Here is a 20648-nt window from a genome sequence, read left to right as displayed (position 1 = left end):
TGGGGGTGGATATGGGTGGAGAGGGTAGATGGGGTATCTGGGTGGTGATGAGGTAGAGAGGGATCTGGGTGATGATGGGGAGGACAGGGATCTGGGTGAAGGAGGGTGGAGAGGGATCTGGGTAAAGGTGGGGTGGAGGGGGATCTGAGTGGAGGGGTAGAGGGGGATTTAGCTGAAGACAGGGTGGAAGTGGATATGGGTGGATAGGGTAGATGGGGTATCTGGGTGGTGATGAGGTAGAGAGGGATCTGGGTGGAGCGGGTGTAGAGGGATGTGGGAAATTGCCCAATAATTAAGATGTTTGTAAACTTAAAGTTAGAGAAGTGGCAGATCATTTCACACTGTGTGTCCCGTTGGTGTAATTTCCTGGCACATGATTGGATATTCAAACTGAATACATCTTCACCTTATTTACTAACATGTCCGGAGTGAATAGTCTCTCCCGCTTTAGTGAACGGTGTGTGTGGGTGTTGGTGTGTCTGTGTGATTATTGTGGAGATGTTTTGAAGAATCACCGACCAGCGTGCCAGGACACGGAGCCAAGTCTGAGTACTCCACACAACGGAGGAAACAGAAGGGGAGGGGGGACTGAGGACAGAACTGGGAAATAAAACTAAACTAAATGAAGACATTTCATAGCCAACTTCCGCATCACACAGCGATATATCACCGAGCACAGAGATCGCAGCATCAGGTATGAAGGATGATAATATACTGTGTACCCGATCTTTATCTATCACCAGTTAGGAGGACAACTAATGGGGCTGTTTCTATTGACCCCCAGCCGTGTAAGGAGCATTCTTCCCCTGACTAACAATGTAAGGCATTTTCTTGTCACTGACCACTAGTGATGGCCGAACGGTTCGCCCGGCGGTCGTTTCGCGGCGAATTTCCGACATTCGCGGTCCGCACGTTCGAACGCCTTTTTCCGTCGTTCGCCGCGGCGGACTTACGTGTTTAATGTATACAAGAACTTTAACCTTTGGTGACACGTTTATCATGTGATACAGGACAGCCAATTGAGACATGACAGCACATGGACACTTGTACATTCCCCCTAACCTATAAATACACCCGATCCGGTGGCCATTTTACATTCTTTCTTCTGTTAAGATAGGGACAGGTTCCTGTGTGGAGTAGGGAGAGATAAACCACTAGCTATTTGGTACACAAAAGTTCTTTTCAGGACTGGTATAGGTGTTAGGTGTTGATAGGTTTGCTGTGCTGCTGATTCTTGCAGCAGCCTGAGTGTCTTTTGTTAGTTTAGAGAAAGGGAAAGGACGGTGTATGCTACAGGGACAGCCAGATTAGTCTTTCATCATCATCATCATCATCATCATCATTAGCTGTTACTATCAAGGTCCACAAAAGAGCTGTTCCAGTAACCACTAATCGTTCTCTTTTTTTGCCAATTTGTATAGGGACAGGAAGGAAGCAGTGTTGTCAGGCAGTGAGGGTAATTTTAAAGACTTGCTGTTATTATTAGTTCCACAAAGGTTCTTTTCAGGACTGGTATCAGTGGTACAGTAATAGGCTTGTACATGTATAATATTCTTTCTTCCAAATATAGAAAGGATATTATACTTGACTGCTGCCCTTCTGCTGCAGTCTGCTAAACATTCACAACTCACTTGTTCCACAAAAGTTCTTATAAGGACTGGTAACTTGGTATAGGGTGCTACGGTACATAGGCTTGAGTGCGGTACAGTCTGCTGTTCTGTAAGGACCGCTATCGGTCCACAATAGATATGGTTGACGTGCACCACTGCTGACCGCTGCCCTATACTGCAGCAGTCCTTCAGCGGTATAGGGACTGACGTACAGTCTGCTAATCACTAACACACAACCTGCTTGTTCCACAAAAGTTCTTATAAGGACTGGTAACTTGGTATAGGGTGCTACGGTACATAGGCTTGAGTGCGGTACAGTCTGCTGTTCTGTAAGGACCGCTATCGGTCCACAATAGATAGGGTTGACGTGCACCACTGCTGACCGCTGCCCTATACTGCAGCAGTCCTTCAGCGGTATAGGGACTGACGTACAGTCTGCTAAACACTAATACACAACCTGCTTGGTCCACAAAAGTTCTTATAAGGACTGGTAACTTGGTATAGGGTGCTACGGTACATAGGCTTGAGTGCGATACAGTCTGCTGTTCTGTAAGGACCGCTATCGGTCCACAATAGATAGGGTTGACGTGCACCACTGCTGACCGCTGCCCTATACTGCAGCAGTCCTTCAGCGGTATAGGGACTGACGTACAGTCTGCTAAACACTAATACACAACCTGCTTGGTCCACAAAAGTTCTTATAAGGACTGGTAACTTGGTATAGGGTGCTACGGTACATAGGCTTGAGTGCGATACAGTCTGCTGTTCTGTAAGGACCGCTATCGGTCCACAATAGATAGGGTTGACGTGCACCACTGCTGACCGCTGCCCTATACTGCAGCAGTCCTTCAGCGGTATAGGGACTGACGTACAGTCTGCTAAACACTAATACACAACCTGCTTGGTCCACAAAAGTTCTTATAAGGACTGGTAACTTGGTATAGGGTGCTACGGTACATAGGCTTGAGTGCGGTACAGTCTGCTGTTCTGTAAGGACCGCTATAGGTCCACAATAGATAGGGTTGACGTGCACCACTGCTGACCGCTCACCTATACTGCAGCAGTCCTTCAGCGGTATAGGGACTAAGAGTTTTGTCACAGGGTCATTTAAAAAATGACATGCAGAGGAAGAGGCAGGCCCTTCCGCAGGGGTGGTAGGGGTAGGGCAGGAGCAACAGGCTTGAGCCAAAGTGGGAAGTTGCAGAAGGTGCGTTCAATTACTTTAAAGGATGCACCAGACTTGGTTGAGTGGCTCGCTCAGCCTTACTCTTCTGCACCCTCCTCATCCTCTCGATCTGCACCCTCTTCTTCACTCTCTGCTATGTGCACCCCCAAAGACACTACCACCAACAACACGACCACCACCACCACCACCACATACCTTCCGCTTGAGTCACTGGAATTATTTTCCGATCCATATCAAGAGGACATTTCTGATGCGCAGCCACTCTTGGTATTGGATCAGGAAGAGGAGGTAGCAACAAGCGCTACTCAGCAGTCTGACGCCAGTACCCAGATCAGCCCAAGGAGGAGGTTGGTCCCCGGTGTTGCTGCCTACTCCGAGATCTCTACTTATAGCGGTGGGGAAGGTGACGTTGATGATGACGTGTCTAGTGATGTCACGTGGGTGCCCACAAGAGAGGAAGAGGAGGGGAGTTCAGAGGGAGATATGGACCAGCAGATAGGGAGGAGAAGCAGCAATGACTTACATTGCACAGCAGGGACAAAGCAGACTGCAAATGTATCAGGAGCGAGTCATCGACCATGTACGGTCACATCTGGCGCTCCCAGGACACCGGCACATGGCTCCGCAGTGTGGGCTTTTTTTAACGTGTCCGCTGCTGACAATAGCGTTGCCATCTGCAATCTTTGCAGTCAACGCGTTAGTCGCGGTAAGCCCAATACTCACCTAGGGACGACCGCCTTAAGAAGGCACATGAGCAGCCATCACCGAGCCCAGTGGGAGCAACGGAACACACAAAGCCACACTGCAGGCTCTCACCGTCCAGCCTCGTCTTCTACTTCTCCTTCTCCTCTCTCCTCACAATTGTCCTCCACTCCACCTTCCATCACGCCAAGCTCACATTTTTCTGCAAAAAGGCAGGCTTCCGTGGGCCTAATGTTTGAGCGTAAAAAAATGATGATGCCGGATAACCCTCTTGCCCAACGGTTGGCGGCTGGCTTGTCAGAACTCATAGCCCGCCAACTACTGCCATATAAACTGGTGGACTCGGAGGCCTTTCGCAAATTTGTGGCCATTGGAACACCACAATGGAAGGTCCCAGGAAGGAAGTATTTCTCAGAGAAGGGCATCCCAGAGCTATATGGCCATGTTCAGCGGCAAGTGAATGTATCTCTGGCACACAGTGTCGGTGCCAAGATACATCTGACCACAGACACGTGGTCTAGCAAACACGGGCAGGGAAGGTATATCAGTTTTACTGCCCACTGGGTGAACCTTCTGACGGCCGTCAAGCATGTAACCCGTGGCACCCGTGTAGATTTGGTTTTACCGCCACGGATTGCATGCAGGCCTGACTCTTCTTCTCCTCCTCCTACTCCATCCTCCTCCCTCTCCTCCTCAGCTGCCTCCTCCTTTTCCGCTGCTAGCGTCTCTTCCACTGCACCGCCCAAGCTCCCCAGAACCTATTCCACATGCCAGGTGAGACGTTGCCATGCCGTGCTGCGTCTGTTGTGCCTGGAAGCAAAGAGCCACACTGGCCCGGCACTCCTTTCAGCTTTGCGTTCACAGGCAGATGAGTGGCTAACACCGCTCAATTTGACAGTTGGTAAAGTGGTGTGTGACAACGGTGCCAATCTGCTTAGCGCATTGAAACAGGGCAAAATCACGCACGTGCCGTGCATGGCACACGTCTTAAACTTGGTCGTGCAGCGATTCCTTGTCAAATACCCTGGGGTCCAGGACATCTTGCGGCAGGCAAGGAAAATCTCGGCCCATTTCAGAAGATCTTACACGGCCATGGCTCGCCTTGCTGACATTCAGCGGCGACACCATCTGCCGGTCAGACGTCTTATTTGCGATTGCCCGACGCGATGGAACTCAACCTTCTATATGCTTGATAGGCTGCTCCAGCAGAAACGTGCAGTTAACGTCTACCTGTATGAACTCTGCGAAAGAAACGGTTCTGGGGAGCTGGGTTTTTTTTCACCGCGCCAGTGGCTGCTCATGCGCGACACATGCAGACTTCTGCGGCCATTTGAGGAGATCACCAAACTGGTCAGTCGCAGCCATGGCGCCATCAGTGACATGGTACCTTATGCCTTCTTTCTGGAGCGTGCATTGCGTCGTGTCATTGATCAGGCTGTGGAGGAGCAGGAGCGGGAAGATGAGGAAGTCGCAATGCTGGATGAATTCCCAGGGGGGGCTACTCTATCTGAGACAAGTCAACAACAGGAGTCTGATGAGGAGTCAGAGGAGGATGGTGCCGGGGCGGATGAGCAGGAGCAAGAAGAGCATGCTTTAAACCTTTCTGGGATCCCTGTTGTGCGAGGATGGGGAGAGGAGAATGAAGAGGACGACATTATCCTGGATGATGAGCAGGAGCCAGGCCACCACACCGCTTCCACTTTAGTGCAAATGGGGGCCTTCATGCTCCAGTGTTTTAATAGGGACCCCCGTATAAAAAGCATGAGGGTCAAGGACCAGTACTGGGTGGCAACGTACTTAGACCCCCGGTACAAACACAAAATGGCGGAAATGTTACCGCCGTCGCAGAGGGCTGTCAGAATGCAGCACTTCCAGGCCTTGCTTCGAGAAATGCTGCATTCTGCTTTTGCGTGCACTGGCAGAGGAGCAATTCCCACTCCCAGAGAAGGATTTGCGGGTACCAATCCAACAGCGCCTGCAAGAAGAGGCCGGTTTGAAGATGTGTTGGTGACTTCGGATATGAGGTCATTCTTTCAGCCGACCCATCGACAGGTGTCATCCGGATCCAGCATCAGGGAACGCCTAGACCGTCAGGTGTCCGACTACATTGGGTTAACGGCCGATGTGGACGCTCTGAGGAGTGATGAACCCCTAGACTACTGGGTGGGCAGGCTTGACCTCTGGCCAGAGCTTGCCCAATTTGCAATCGAACTGTTGGCTTGCCCCTCATCCAGTGTCCTGTCCGAAAGGACGTTCAGCGCAGCAGGGGGGATTGTGACCGATAAGCGTACTCGCCTAGCTCACCACAGTGTTAACTACCTCACATTTCTAAAAATGAATGAGGCATGGATCTCGGAGGAATTCAACACATGTGACCAGTAGACCATGTATATGTCTATAAACTATTTTTTTAATCAAGCACACAGACCTTCTTAATTCATTTGGCTCACTTCCTTGACCCAAAAAAGCACACCGTACTATATGCCCCTACCCTCCTCTTTGAAGAGGTTGAGCGGTGTCATATTTCTACTGGGGCTGCTTATGATATCCCTGTGCTGTGCTGACTTCCTCCTGGGGGTTCTTATTATGAAGGGATCACACTATCCCTGTGCTGTGCTGACTTCCTCCTGGGGGTTCTTATTATGAGGGGATCACACCATCCCTGTGCTGTGCTGACTTCCTCCTGGGGCTGCTTACGGTGCTGCTGTCAGTGCTGTATGTCACGGTGCTGCTGTCAGCGCTGTATGTCACGGTGCTGCTGTCAGCGCTGTATGTCACGGTGCTGCTGTCAGCGCTGTATGTCACGGTGCTGCTGTCAGCGCTGTATGTCACGGTGCTGCTGTCAGCGCTGTATGTCACGGTGCTGCTGTCAGCGCTGTATGTCACGGTGCTGCTGTCAGCGCTGTATGTCACGGTGCTGCTGTCAGCGCTGTATGTCACGGTGCTGCTGTCAGCGCTGTATGTCACGGTGCTGCTGTCAGCGCTGTATGTCACGGTGCTGCTGTCAGCGCTGTATGTCACGGTGCTGCTGTCAGCGCTGTATGTCACGGTGCTGCTGTCAGTGCTCTGTATTACGGTGCTGCTGTCAGATGCCTCTATCACGGTGCATGTGTCATTCCGGTATGTCACGCTGCTGGTGATCATCTCCTGCACCCTCTTCTTTGCCTACCCTGGTCCCTGACCTTCCCTCTCCTCCATTGCCTTCATTAGCTCCATAGTCCTGAATTGTTAGAACAATTTCCCAAATAAAATAAAAATGCTTGTAGTTATCGATCCCAAATTCACCTCATACATGTATTATGTCATTGTCCAGATGGTGGGACTACGTTTTACCCCCTAATAATTACCACGTGGCCGCAAATTCGACATGAAGGTTTGCAAAGTTCGCCTCCCATTGAAGTCAATGGGGCCCGCGGCGAACGGTCGGTTTCGCGAACGTTTGGGTCCGTTCGCATTTCGCGTTCGCGAAACGTCCCGTCGGAAGTTCGTCCATCACTACTGACCACCAAAAAAGAGTAAGCAGACCACAGAGGACTCTTTCTGGTAACAACTAAGCCAGTAGTTCTAAGCCAGCAACTTTGGAACAGTCTATCCAAGGGTTAAATAACAGCAGTCACTAGGATCTCTCTCAGGCCTATAGTCACTGTGTCCCTGTGTACATGGATGCCTCTTTCCAATACCAGACAGACTCCGAACCTTGAGCCTCTAAGCCGTATCCTCAGTGGACCTCCTTCATACTAACTTCAGCAGCTTTAGAGATAGCCCCCCCCCCCCCCCGGCTCTCCCTAAGCTGGGACCTCTTTGAAACTCCTGAAGACTTCAGCTAACTTGCCAAGAAGGGCACAAGCTCTTCAGGTTGGGTCTTCTCTTACAGGGCAAGGACCCTACTGTTCCAGGCCCCAGCCTACAAATTCATATTCATACACTCCTCAGTCCTTACTAATTATTCCCCTCCCCCACAGGATAGACTGAGGCTGCACAAATATGCAGGTCCAGGGTCTGCCTCTTCCAAAACACTAAATTCTAGAGCTCACTAGAAATCAGGGGAAAGTAGTTGAGCCTGCAACTAGAAGAACCCAGAACAGCCAAAAGCAATCAAACTCTGCTCCATGGGCTACAGAGGAGCCAAAAACTAGATCTACCTCAAGCCTACTAGCAACCTAACTAGGAGGGTGTTGTATACACTCCCCCCCCACCCACACACACACACACACACACACACACACACACCAAAAATAGGCCCTGACCTCATAGGCCGCCCGTGCGCCCTGCATCTCGGGTCTCCACTGGTAAATAGTGTAAATATAAATTATTTTTTATTTTATTTTTTATTTTATTCCTGTCTGTAATTCACTCTCTCTATTTGTCCTGGTGACCATTCCCTACTCCATAGGGCTATCCATTAAAGATTAGCTTCTGGCCCATTCCAAAAACCATGTTCAGATGAATATTGCTTGTTCAGAGGTTTGGTGAACGGCCAAACTAATTGGGTGTTCGGCTGGGCTGGACCTCCATCTTCAGTGATAAGTGATGTATTTAGAATTGTATGAGGTCCCTTCAAAATTCATACCAGCCCCATGTTGAGGGCATTTGGCCTGGTATGGTTCAGGAGCAGGAGGAGAACCCCTGTTCCCTGCCTCCCCTAGCCAGAAAGGCTGCATGATAGAAAAGGGTCTGGTATAGACTTTGGGAGAACCACACTTTTTGTTTTTTTTGTTACATGAGGTTTCAAAGGATTTTATTATGACTTTTTATTAGTTTCTGAATAATATAGTACAAAATAGTACAAGATAAAACAAAATAAAAGTGAAAAAGGCTCAAAGTGGTTGTAAAAACGTAAGTTTTTTTTCATCTTAATGCATGCTATGTGCTGTAGCTCCACCCAGACTCCCCTTTTTCTTACCTGAGCCCATCCGATTAAGCAATGTGCACCAGCCGCTAGACATGTGCGATTCATTTCGTACGAATCTCAAATTCGTACGAATTTCCCTAAATTCATACGTTCGGGAGGATCCGAAATACGAATTGCCAATGCGTCCGAATTTTGTACGAAATACGAACTTTTGTTTTACGAATCCCCAGGAGGAAGTCAGCACAGCACAGGGATGGTGGGAGACCCTCATCTAACGAAAATTCGTATTTCGGATAGGAAATTCTTCAACGGAATTTTGTATTTCGGATAAAAACCAAACTTCCATCAGCATCGACTGTCATATTGAGGTATATTTTTGCCTTTAAATTCATCATAACGAACGTTCGTACAAGTTAACGAACCTAAACGACAATTCATATTTCCTACGAATTGAAATTTAATTTCGGACACGAAATACCAAGTACAAATTCATTTTAATACGAACCGTAACGGAACAGAACGAAACAAATTTATTGACGGCGCCCATGTCTACCAGCCGCTGTCTCTCTCCTCATTGGACAGACTGATAGCAGCAGGAGCCATAGGCTGCTATCAATCAAATCCTGTGATACGGGAGCAGGGGGACGGGAGTGAGCCCACATGGGTGCCCCCAGGACAAAGTGTGGGGGGCTGTCTTAGAAAGCCAGTACAGGAAGTTTATGTAATGAATAGATATTCCTGCACTACCATGTAGCCTGAGAGCACTAGGGGGTAGAGAGCATTGGGGGGCCGGAGAGTGCTAGGGGGAGTTGGAGAGCACAGGGGAGAGTGGAGAGCACTGGGGGAGCCTGAGAGCACTGGGAGGGGGATCGGAGAGCACTGGGGGTAGCCTGAGAGCAAGGGGGTCCTGAGAGCACTGGGGGGCTGAAGAGCACAGGGAGGGAGTGTAGATTACTGCATGGAGCTTGAGAGCACTGGGGGGGGGGGGCTGGAGAGCACAGGGGGGAGCAGAGAGCCTAGAGGGGGCCTAACAACACTGGGGGGCTTGAGAGCATAGGGGGAGCGGAGAGCACAATGAGGGGCGGAGAGCACGGGGGGCAGAGAGCACTGGAGGAAGCCTAAGAGCACTGGGAGGCTGGAGAGCACAGGGGGAGCGGAGAGCACTGGGAGGCTGGAGAGCACAGGGGAGCGGAGAGCACAGGGGGAGCGGAGAGCACTGGGAGGCTGGAGAGCACAGGGGGAACGGAGAGCACAGGGGGAACAGAGAGCACAGGGGGAACGGAGAGCACAGGGGGAACAGAGAGCACAAGGGGAACGGAGAGCACAGGGGGAGCGGAGAGCACAGGGGGAGCGGAGAGCACAGGGGGGGAGCCAAAAGCACTGGAGGGAGCAGTATCAATAAAATAAACTGATGCAGACACTGAATGTGGATCAAACCGTATCCACTACAAATGGTATTAAATTAAGAGGGTGGTGTTGCGCTGTTCTACAGAATAGTAAGATAGGATAAAAAATGATGAAAATTAGGGAGATACGTTACGATAATCCGCAGTTCTGGTAGTGAGCCAGTAGTTGCAGAATGCAACAGATATAGTACTTCAGTATAGGAAAACAAGGAATGTAGTAAAATTAGAGTATAGATTAAAGTCTAATACAACCCTGTGCACAAAGATGTTTCAGTATCTTCACCCTACTATTAAAGTGCTACGTGACATCAGAAAAAACATATCACAAAAAATGCAAAATATCATGTGTGCAAATAATACAAATGTAAGCAGTAATATATAAAAGTTTGTGCAAAAGTCCGTAATAAAGTGCAAAGTGAATAATATCAAAAAAATACAATAATATGTATATAATACAATAGGGGGGGTGTATAGATAGTGATATCATGCAAAAATGAACAAAAATCATACGTTCTATGAACCTAACCTGTGCAAATTAATGCAAGCAACAGTGTAGCAGCTAATATATAAATTAATATCACAAAAATAAATTAAATTTGTGAAAATCCAACAAAAAATATATAAAAATAAAATAAAAATTATAGTCTTTTTATCCCAAAAAATGTCTTCTATGCATAAAACGGCATATAAATATATTAACGTTCAACCATGCATTTAGTGCAAATCTTCCAAAGTGCAAGTGCTTCGCTCTGCAAATATTTTAAATGTGCAACAATTCCAAAAAAGGTGAAAACATCCAGGTATCTCTCCACTTTGTGCAAACACACACTGATAGGTAGTGGCCCCTTACCTTGCGGTAAAGAGGTAACCACATATACACAAAACACTGGACGCATTAGGTTCTTCTCCCCATATCCCTGGATAGTTATCCCAATGGGTCCTTATTTCTCTTTTACGTCTTTGTCTCTCAGTGGGAGCAAGAGTAAATCAAAAGAGGGGGAGTACCATAGTGTAGTAATTTTAATCAATCGGCATGTTTATTACAATATTATACAGGGTACTTGCATAAACAAATGAAATAATAACACTTATCTCCTACGAGCAGCGGGCTCGTGCTGTCTACGTCAATATGAAGTGCCTATCCTGTCCCTACGCGTGACGTCACGACCACGTGACTTCATCAGTGTATAGGAAGTTTACCCAGCAAGGGGTTTGTGACAAAGAGTCATAAATGGGAATTAATTTCCTAACAGGATGTTCTCACATACAGTAGGCCTCCTGATGTGATGTATGGGGGTAGAGGAGCACCAGATAAGACCTCCTGGGGAGGTTACAACAACTTCAAAGGCCAGCTTTTACTGAAAGATGACCCGGGTCATCTGATTAGGAAGTATACTCTTCCCTTGTCAATCTTCCAGGAAGCATGCTGTATTCTCCACTGGGGGCACCATTAGTCCATGAATCACTGCTTTTGACCCGGGTCATCTTTCAGTAACAGCTGGCCTTTGATGTTGGCGTAACCTCCCCAGGAGGTCTTATCTGTTGCTCTTCTACCCCCATACATCACTTTAGGAGGCCTATGCAAGAACATCCTGTTAGAAAATGAATTCCCATTTACAACTCCTTGTTACGAACACCCTGCTGGGTAAACTTCCTGTACTGGCATTCCAAGATGGCAATTCCCAACATAGGCCAAACGGCTGTATCAACCATGCAGTAAAACTGAAATATATGATATTAAACCATATTGCCTTCCAACAGCATGCTTTATAGATTGTTTTAAATGGGCACTTGCCCAGTGGGCCAGGCTGCCGGGCGGCATTTCCTGGTGGGACCCAAGGCAGCTGGGCTGCTTCTTAAACGCACGCCGCTCACTTGCCGTCTCTGTGGCTGGCCACCCGACCAGCCACCAGTTTAGTTCAGCCGATGGGTTGGGGGGGGTGGAAACAACAGGTCAGGTGTCCTGTGACAGTGAAGAGGGAGAGGATCTTGAGGAGACACTGGACCAGAGGGAAAGTAAGCTCACTGTGTGCCTGGATAGGAGGAGTGAGGGGGCGGCTTTATAGAAGTGTAGAATAACCAATCTCTCCATCTTCCTCCTGCAGCCTCTTAAAACCTGCTTCTCCTCCTCTCCCACCCGCAAGCATTCAGAGGCTGCAGGAGGAAGATGGAGAGACTGATTATTCTATATGCAGCTTCTAGCTTCTTTCTGCTGCCCCCCCAGTGCTCTCTGTCCCCCAGTACTCTCTCCCCTTTGCTCTCAGGCTCCCCCCAGTGCTCTCTGCCCCCCGTGTACTCTCCATCTCCCCCAGTGCTCCCCGCTCCCCCCTGTGATCTCCAGGCCCCCACTGCTCTTCGCTTTCCACTGTGCTCTCCTGACCCCCCAGTGCTTTTCAGCCCCCCAGTTCTCTCCATTTCCCATGCTCTCAGGCTGCCCCACAGTGCTTTGCGCTCTTCCTTGTGCTTTCAGGCTCCCCCCAGTGCTCTCGGCTCCCCCTGTGCTCTCCGTGCCTCCATGCTCTCCAGCCTCCCAGTGCTCTCCAGCCCCCCTAGTTATCTCTGTCCCCCATGCTCTCAGACTCCCCCCAGCGCTCTCTCCGCCCCAGTGCTCTCAGGCTCCCCCCAGTGCTCTCCAGTCCCCCCCCCAGTGCTCTCCAGATTCCCAGTGCTCTCCAACCCCCCAGTGCTCTCATGCTCCCTCCAGTGCTCTTGGCTCCCCCCTGTGCTCTCCGCTCCCCCTATGTCCTCCAGCCCCCCAGTGCTCTTAGGCCCCCTCTTGACTCTCTGCTCCCCTCAGTGCTCTCAAGCTCCATCCAGTGCTCTAAACTTTCCCCTGTGCTCCTCAGCCCCCCAGTGCTCTCAGACCCCCCCTTTCTCTCAGGCTACCTCCAGTGCTCTCCAACCCCCCCCCCCCCCAGTGCTCTCAGGCTACCCCAGTGCTCTCCGCTTTCCACTGTGCTCTCCAGGCCCTCTAGTTCTCATCAGCCCCCCAGTGCTCTCCACTTCCCATGCTCTCAGGCTGCCCCACAGTGCTTTCCGCTCTCCCTTGTGCTCTCCATGCCCCCATGCTTTCCAGTCCCCCCCCCCCAGTGCTCTCCAGCTTCCCAGTGCTCTCCAGCCCCCCAGTGCTCTCATGCTCCCTCCAGTGCTCTTGGCTCCCCCTTGTGCTCTCCACTCCTCCTGTGCTCTCCAGCCTGCCAGTGCTATTAGGCTTCCTCCAGTGCTCTCTGCCCCCCCCTGCTCTCCACCCCTCATTGTGCTCTCCGCTCCCCCCTATGCTCTCCAACCCCCCCAGTGCTCTTAAGCCCCCTCTAGGCTCTCTGCCCCCCCTGTGCTCTCCAGCCCCCCCCCCCCGTGCTCTCAAGCTCCATCCAGTGCTTTACACTCCCCCTGTGCTCTTCAGCCCCCAATGATCTCTGTCCTCCCATGCTCTCAGGCTCCCCCCAGTGCTCTCCAGCTCCCCCCCCAGTGCTCTCCAGCTTCTCAGTACTCTCCAGCCCCCCAGTGCTCTCATGCTCCCTCCAGTGCTCTTGGCTCCCCCCTGTGCTCTCCGCTCCCCCTGTGCTCTCCAGCCTCCCAGTGCTCTTAGGCTTCCTCCAGCGCTCTCTGCCCCCCGTGCTCTCCACCCCTGATTGTGCTCTCCGCTCCCCCCTATGTCCTCCAGCCCCCCAGTGCTCTTAGGCCCCCTCTAGGCTCTCTGCTCCCCCCAGTGCTCTCAAGCTCCATCCAGTGCTCTAAACTCTCCCCTGTGCTCGTCAGCCCCCAAGTGCTCTCAGACCCCCCCCTTTCTCTCAGGCTACCTCCAGTGCTCTCCAACCCCCCCCCCCCCCAGTGCTCTCAGGCTACCCCAGTGCTCTCCGCTTTCCACTGTGCTCTCCTGACCCTCTAGTTCTCTTCAGCCCTCCAGTGCTCTCCACTTCCCATGCTCTCAGGCTGCCCCACGGTGCTTTCCGCTCTCCCTTGTGCTCTCCATGCCCCCATGCTTTCCAGTCCCCCCCCAGTGCTCTCCAGCTTCCCAGTGCTCTCCAGCCCCCCAGTGCTCTCATGCTCCCTCCAGTGCTCTTGGCTCCCCCTTGTGCTCTCCACTCCTCATGTGCTCTCCAGCCTTCCAGTGCTATTAGGCTTCCTCCAGTGCTCTCTGCCCCCCCCTGCTCTCCACCCCTCATTGTGCTCTCCGCTCCCCCCTATGCTCTCCAACCCCCCCCCGTGCTCTTAGGCCCCCTCTAGGCTCTCTGCCCCCCCTGTGCTCTCCAGCCCCCCCCCCCCCCCCAGTGCTCTCAAGCTCCATCCAGTGCTCTACACTCCCCCTGTGCTCTTCAGCCCCCAATGATCTCTGTCCTCCCATGCTCTCAGGCTCCCCCCAGTGCTCTCCAGCTCCCCCCTCAGTGCTCTCCAGCTTCTCAGTACTCTCCAGCCCCCCAGTGCTCTCATGCTCCCTCCAGTGCTTTTGGCTCCCCCCTGTGCTCTCCGCTCCCCTTGTGCTCTCCACTCCTCCTGTGCTTTCCAGCCTTCCAGTGCTATTAGGCTTCCTCCAGTGCTCTCTGCCCCCCCCTGCTCTCCACCCCTCATTGTGCTCTCTGCTCCCCCCTATGCTCTCCAACCCCCCCAGTGCTCTTAGGCCCCCTCTAGGCTCTCTGCCCCCCCTGTGCTCTCCAGCCCCCCCCCCAGTGCTCTCAAGCTCCATCCAGTGCTCTACACTCCCCCTGTGCTCTTCAACCCCCAATGATCTCTTTCCTCCCATGCTCTCAGGCTCCCCCCAGTGCTCTCCAGCTCCCCCAAGGCTCTCCAGCTTCTCAGTACTCTTCAGTCCCCCAGTGCTCTCATGCTCCCTCCAGTGCTCTTGGCTCCCCCCTATGCTCTCCGCTCCCCTTGTGCTCTCCACTCCTTCTGTGCTCTCCAGCCTTCCAGTGCTATTAGGCTTCCTCCAGTTCTCTCTGCCCCCCTGCTCTCCACCCCTCATTGTGCTCTCCGCTCCCCCTATGCTCTCCAACCCCCCCAGTGCTCTTAGGCCCCCTCTAGGCTCTCTGTCCCCCCTGTGCTCTCCAGCCCCCCCAGTGCTCTCAAGCTCCATCCAGTGCTCTACACTCCCCCTGTGCTCTTCAGCCCCCAATAATCTCTGTCCCCCCATGCTCTCAGGCTCCCCCCAGTGCTCTCCAGCTCCCCACTCAGTACTCTCCAGCTTCTCAGTACTCTCCAGCCCCCAGTGCTCTCATGCTCACTCCAGTGCTTTTGGCTCCCCCCTGTGCTCTCCGCTCCCCTTGTGCTCTCCAGCCTCCCAGTGCTCTTAGGCTTCCTCCAGTGCTCTCCGCCCCTCATTGTGCTCTCCACTCCCCCTATGCTCTCAAGCCCCCCAGTGCTCTTAGGCCCCCTCTAGGCTCTCTGCTCCCCCTTGTGCTCTCCAGCCCCCCCAGTGCTCTCTAGCTCCATCCAGTGCTCTACACTCCCTCCCTGTGATCTTCAGCCCCCCAGTGCTCTCAGTCTACCCCCAGTGCTATCCAACCCCCCTCCCAGTGCTCTCAGGCTCCCCCAGTGCTCTCCGCTCTCCCCTGTGCTCTCCAACTCTCCCTAGCACTCTCCACCCCCCAATGCTCTCTACCCCCTCTCCTGACCCTCTAGTTCTCTTCAGCCCTCCAGTGCTCTCCACTTCCCATGCTCTCAGGCTGCCCCACGGTGCTTTCCGCTCTCCCTTGTGCTCTCCATGCCCCCATGCTTTCCAGTCCCCCCCCAGTGCTCTCCAGCTTCCCAGTGCTCTCCAGCCCCCCAGTGCTCTCATGCTCCCTCCAGTGCTCTTGGCTCCCCCTTGTGCTCTCCACTCCTCATGTGCTCTCCAGCCTTCCAGTGCTATTAGGCTTCCTCCAGTGCTCTCTGCCCCCCCCTGCTCTCCACCCCTCATTGTGCTCTCCGCTCCCCCCTATGCTCTCCAACCCCCCCCCCCGTGCTCTTAGGCCCCCTCTAGGCTCTCTGCCCCCCCTGTGCTCTCCAGCCCCCCCCCCAGTGCTCTCAAGCTCCATCCAGTGCTCTACACTCCCCCTGTGCTCTTCAGCCCCCAATGATCTCTGTCCTCCCATGCTCTCAGGCTCCCCCCAGTGCTCTCCAGCTCCCCCCTCAGTGCTCTCCAGCTTCTCAGTACTCTCCAGCCCCCCAGTGCTCTCATGCTCCCTCCAGTGCTTTTGGCTCCCCCCTGTGCTCTCCGCTCCCCTTGTGCTCTCCACTCCTCCTGTGCTTTCCAGCCTTCCAGTGCTATTAGGCTTCCTCCAGTTCTCTCTGCCCCCCTGCTCTCCACCCCTCATTGTGCTCTCCGCTCCCCCTATGCTCTCCAACCCCCCCAGTGCTCTTAGGCCCCCTCTAGGCTCTCTGTCCCCCCTGTGCTCTCCAGCCCCCCCAGTGCTCTCAAGCTCCATCCAGTGCTCTACACTCCCCCTGTGCTCTTCAGCCCCCAATAATCTCTGTCCCCCCATGCTCTCAGGCTCCCCCCAGTGCTCTCCAGCTCCCCACTCAGTACTCTCCAGCTTCTCAGTACTCTCCAGCCCCCAGTGCTCTCATGCTCACTCCAGTGCTTTTGGCTCCCCCCTGTGCTCTCCGCTCCCCTTGTGCTCTCCAGCCTCCCAGTGCTCTTAGGCTTCCTCCAGTGCTCTCCGCCCCTCATTGTGCTCTCCACTCCCCCTATGCTCTCAAGCCCCCCAGTGCTCTTAGGCCCCCTCTAGGCTCTCTGCTCCCCCTTGTGCTCTCCAGCCCCCCCAGTGCTCTCTAGCTCCATCCAGTGCTCTACACTCCCTCCCTGTGATCTTCAGCCCCCCAGTGCTCTCAGTCTACCCCCAGTGCTATCCAACCCCCCTCCCAGTGCTCTCAGGCTCCCCCAGTGCTCTCCGCTCTCCCCTGTGCTCTCCAACTCTCCCTAGCACTCTCCACCCCCCAATGCTCTCTACCCCCTAGTGCTCTCAGGCTCCCCCCAGTGCTCTCCAGCCTCCTCTAGTGCTCTCTGGCCCCCCTATGCTTTCCAGCTCCCCCAGTGCTCTCCAGCCCCCTCTGTGCTCTCCACCTCCCCCTGTTCTCTTTGCCCCCCCCATGCTCTCTGGCTCCCACATTCTCTCTCCCCCCTGTGCTCTTTCCTGACCCCCCTCACCTCCATTAGGATGAAGAGTGGGGAAGGGGCCGGTAAGTCATGGGCTGCCCAGTCTAAAATGCCCGGGGCCTATTTTTTGTCTCAGTCCAGGCCTGAGTGGGACATACACTGTATAGGCATAAGTTGATTTGTTGGCAAACTTAACTGGGAGTCACTCACTTCCCTTCCTCCCATATGACAGCAGTTTTGGTGATTGGCCTTTCGCTGTCATATGGAAGTGGGGAGAGCCCTTAGTCCTATGTAAGCTCTGACTGTATTTATTTGAAGCTTACGCAATGTTTCCCTTCTTAGTTTCCAGCAACTATGCAGAATGATAGAGGAGTAAAAGGTAAGGTACACATGTGATACTGGGGAGGGTGGAAGTTAGGTTTACCTGTTGATTTGATCTAAATGTCCCAGGACAGGTTCACTTTAAATGGATCAATTAGCTGCATAGTACAGCGATGAGTCAGTACAACATGGAGCACAAAAATGTGATCAGCTGGAACTTCATAGTAGAACATTATCATGTTTATGTTACTTATGTCCTGTAAAAACAGCCAATCATGAATTAATCTTTTTGTAATTTCAGCAATGTAAAAGGTCCATGAAACTACTTAGAGATAATCTCAGAGAATTATCAGAGACTTTCACTTTCCTCTTCTGCTGTCAGCGATGGCGTCTGGTGATCTGAGAGCTGAGTTGGAATGTTCCGTCTGTCTGAACATTTATACAGATCCTGTAAACCTGAGATGTGGTCACAACTTCTGCCGGGTCTGTATTGATGGTGTGCTGGATACACAGGAGGGGTCTGCAGGATATTCCTGTCCTGAATGCAGAGAGAAGTTTCCGGATCGGCCTGCACTGCACAGGAATAGGAAACTACGGAACATAGCAGAGACTTTCCTGTCTACTCTGTCAGATCAGAAGTCCAAAGTCATCTGTAGTTACTGTGTGGACTCTCCTGTACCTGCTGTCAGGTCCTGTCTACACTGTGAGGCTTATTTATGTGATAAACATCTGAGAGTCCACAACCAGGCACCAGATCATGTGATATCTGACCTCGCCACTTCTCTAAAGATCAGGAAATGCTCCACTCATAACGAACTTATTAAATTATACTGCACTAAGGATGGCAGCTGTATCTGTGTGACCTGCAGTTTGGCTGGAGAACATCGAGGACACCAGGTGGAAATATTGGATGAGGCTGCTGAGAAGAAGAAGGAGTCACTGAGGAATGTTCTGCAGTGTCTTCTGACAAAGAGAGAGGAGACGGAGGAAAGAGTCCAGAGTCTGCAGGAACACCGGAGGAAAGTAGAAGAAGAAGCCTCTGGTGACACCGAGAGAGTCACTGCCCTGTTTAGAGACCTCAGGAGACGTCTGGAAGACCTGGAGAAGAGAGTCCTGAGGGACATCTCTGGGAGGGCAGAGCGGATCTCCATCTCCATCCGGGATCTGGAAATAAAGAAGGAGGAGCTGTCCAGGAAGTTGCGTCACATTGAGGAGCTGTGTAACGTGACGGATCCACTGACTGTCTTACAGGAATCAGACACAGGTGACTTGTGTGATACTGAGGATGGAGATAATGAGGACAGAGAGAGACACGAGAAACTCCTCCATGATGGAGGGGGTCTGGATGTGGCGGGGGTCTTACACACAGGTTTATCTGATATAATAACAGAGGTAAATGTATACTTCTATATACAGGGAGCTGCAGACATATTACTGGATGTAAACACAGCTAGTAATGATCTACAGATATCAGATGACAGGAAAACTGCATCCAGGTCAGATATAACACATCAGCGACCAGACACACCAGAGAGGTTTGTAAATTATCCTCAGGTGATAAGCAGTCAAAGTTTCTCCTCAGGGAGACATTACTGGGATGTGGATGTTGGGGGATCAGATTTCTGGAGAGTCGGGATGTGTTTCCCCCGTATAGACAGAAAAGATTTACAGGCAGGAGTAGGAAGGAATAACAAGTCCTTGGGTTTGATCAGGTCTGGCAATCAGTATTTTGTGAGATATGATAATAAAGAGATCCTCTTACCCACCAATCTCTCCAGTAACAGAGTCAGGATATATCTGGATTATGAGGCCGGGCGGATCTCCTTTTATGATCTGTGTGACCCGATCCGACACCTCCACACCTTCACTGCCACTGCCACCTTGACTGAGCCCCTTCATGCTGTGTTATGTGTAGTGAGAGGTTTTATAAAGATATGTGAAGGAAAATCCTGAGATATGAGAACTCCACCCAGAAACTGATGACATCACAGGGAGGGAGTGTGGGATTGGTTCATTGTAGAGCCAATGCTTGGAACTAGTGGCTACTTGAAATATCACAAATGTAGTTTATTATCGGAGCACAATCATAACTGCAGAGCTTCTTTGATTTCCGGCTTTAGAGATGTGTCCCTGGAAATGTTGCTGGTGTTGGAAAAAAAGTCAATACATACACTTTAATGTTACAGGTTTATCAGAGAGATATTATTATTATTATTATTATTATTATACAGGATTTATATAGCGCCAACAGTTTACGCAGCGCTTTACAATAGTTATCCTTATACACACGACCGGACTTTTTGACAGCAAAGGTCCGACGGAACGAGTCCGTTGGACAATTCGATCATGTGTGGGCTCCATCGGACCTTTGCTTGCCAAAAATCCGGCGGACTTTAGAAATAGAACATGTTTTAAATTTTTCCACCGGAACTCTGCCGGACCAAGAAATCAGTTTTTGTGTATGCTAGTCCGACGGACAAAAACCGACGCTAGGGCAGCTATTGGCTACTGGCTATGAACTTCCTTACTCTAGTCCAGTCGTACGTCATCACGTTCGAATCCATCGGACTTTGGTGTGATTGTGTGTGGCCAAGTCCATTCATTCGGAAAGTCCATCGGAACTCTGCCGAAAGTCCGTCGGAAAGAACGTCGGAGCTAGTCCCTCGAAAAGTCCGGTCATGTGTACGCGGCATTATAGATATTTAATTCAAGTGTAGCGGTACCCCCATGGGGGCTGCTGGGTTGTTCTATTTCCCACTGGCTATCCCTTGCACTCTGGACTACCCTTCCCTCTGACACCTCGGGTTCCATACTCAAAGTAAAGATCACACTCTATTGTAATTAAAGAATATTATAAGTTTACTGGAAAAGATTTTGTTGCTCAGAGAAACTACCTCTCAGATTTAGTAATACAACAAATAATTACAGTGAAGGTATTGTCAAAGGTTGATATAAACACACTCTAAACAACTGACATATGCAGATGCATCTCCAAGTGGGACTAATGCTCAGGATGATAAGATATTGACTCTGGGCACCTTCCTACTTCCAGACACAACACAGAACTCTCCCTGAGGTATAATGCAGTCCTTTGCATGTAACTGTGACACCAAGTCCCCCAGTGAAGATATAGTCTCTGGTCTTCTTTCTTCTGCTAGCTATTGTACTGCAGTGTTTGTAATCCAAAGGTTTGATAGGTAATAAAGTGGCATAAAGTGAATGGTGACAGCAATTCTTCTAGTTATGTAATACACATGTAACTGTCTCAAGTGAAAGCACACTCAAGCCATCAGTCAGTAACTAGTGGAATATAAGCTTTGAGGCCTGGTTGGACTCAGTCCACTTAAATGAGACCCTTGCTGTGGAACTGCAGGTCTCAGAAACACTGCACAGTTAGTCTAAATGTGTAAAGTGCTGTATATAACTTCTGGGCAACAGCCCTCTCACGACACCAGGCCTGGATAACTTGATGCCTCCACTCTGGTGGTCTCCGTCCTGC

At 51.4% G+C, this 20648-nt stretch overlaps 1 protein-coding gene across 1 annotated transcript; it reads left to right on the top strand.

The window, feature by feature from the left end:
* Positions 1–264: 264 nt before the first annotated feature.
* Positions 265–20369, top strand: LOC143961753 (E3 ubiquitin-protein ligase TRIM11-like). Its single transcript, XM_077471094.1, has 2 exons — positions 265–694; positions 17451–20369. Exon 2 carries the CDS (start codon positions 17534–17536, stop codon positions 19100–19102), a length of 1569 nt encoding a protein of 522 aa, XP_077327220.1. The 5' UTR covers positions 265–694; positions 17451–17533; the 3' UTR covers positions 19103–20369.
* Positions 20370–20648: the final 279 nt, after the last annotated feature.

This window comes from Lithobates pipiens, unplaced genomic scaffold (genome assembly GCF_037356315.1).
Source record: "Lithobates pipiens isolate NorthernLeopardFrog02 unplaced genomic scaffold, aLitPip1_a1.2 Scaffold_8, whole genome shotgun sequence".
Lineage (NCBI taxonomy): Eukaryota > Metazoa > Chordata > Amphibia > Anura > Ranidae > Lithobates > Lithobates pipiens.
Note: the sequence above shows the minus strand (reverse complement) of the source record. Positions and strands in the feature narration are given on the sequence as shown.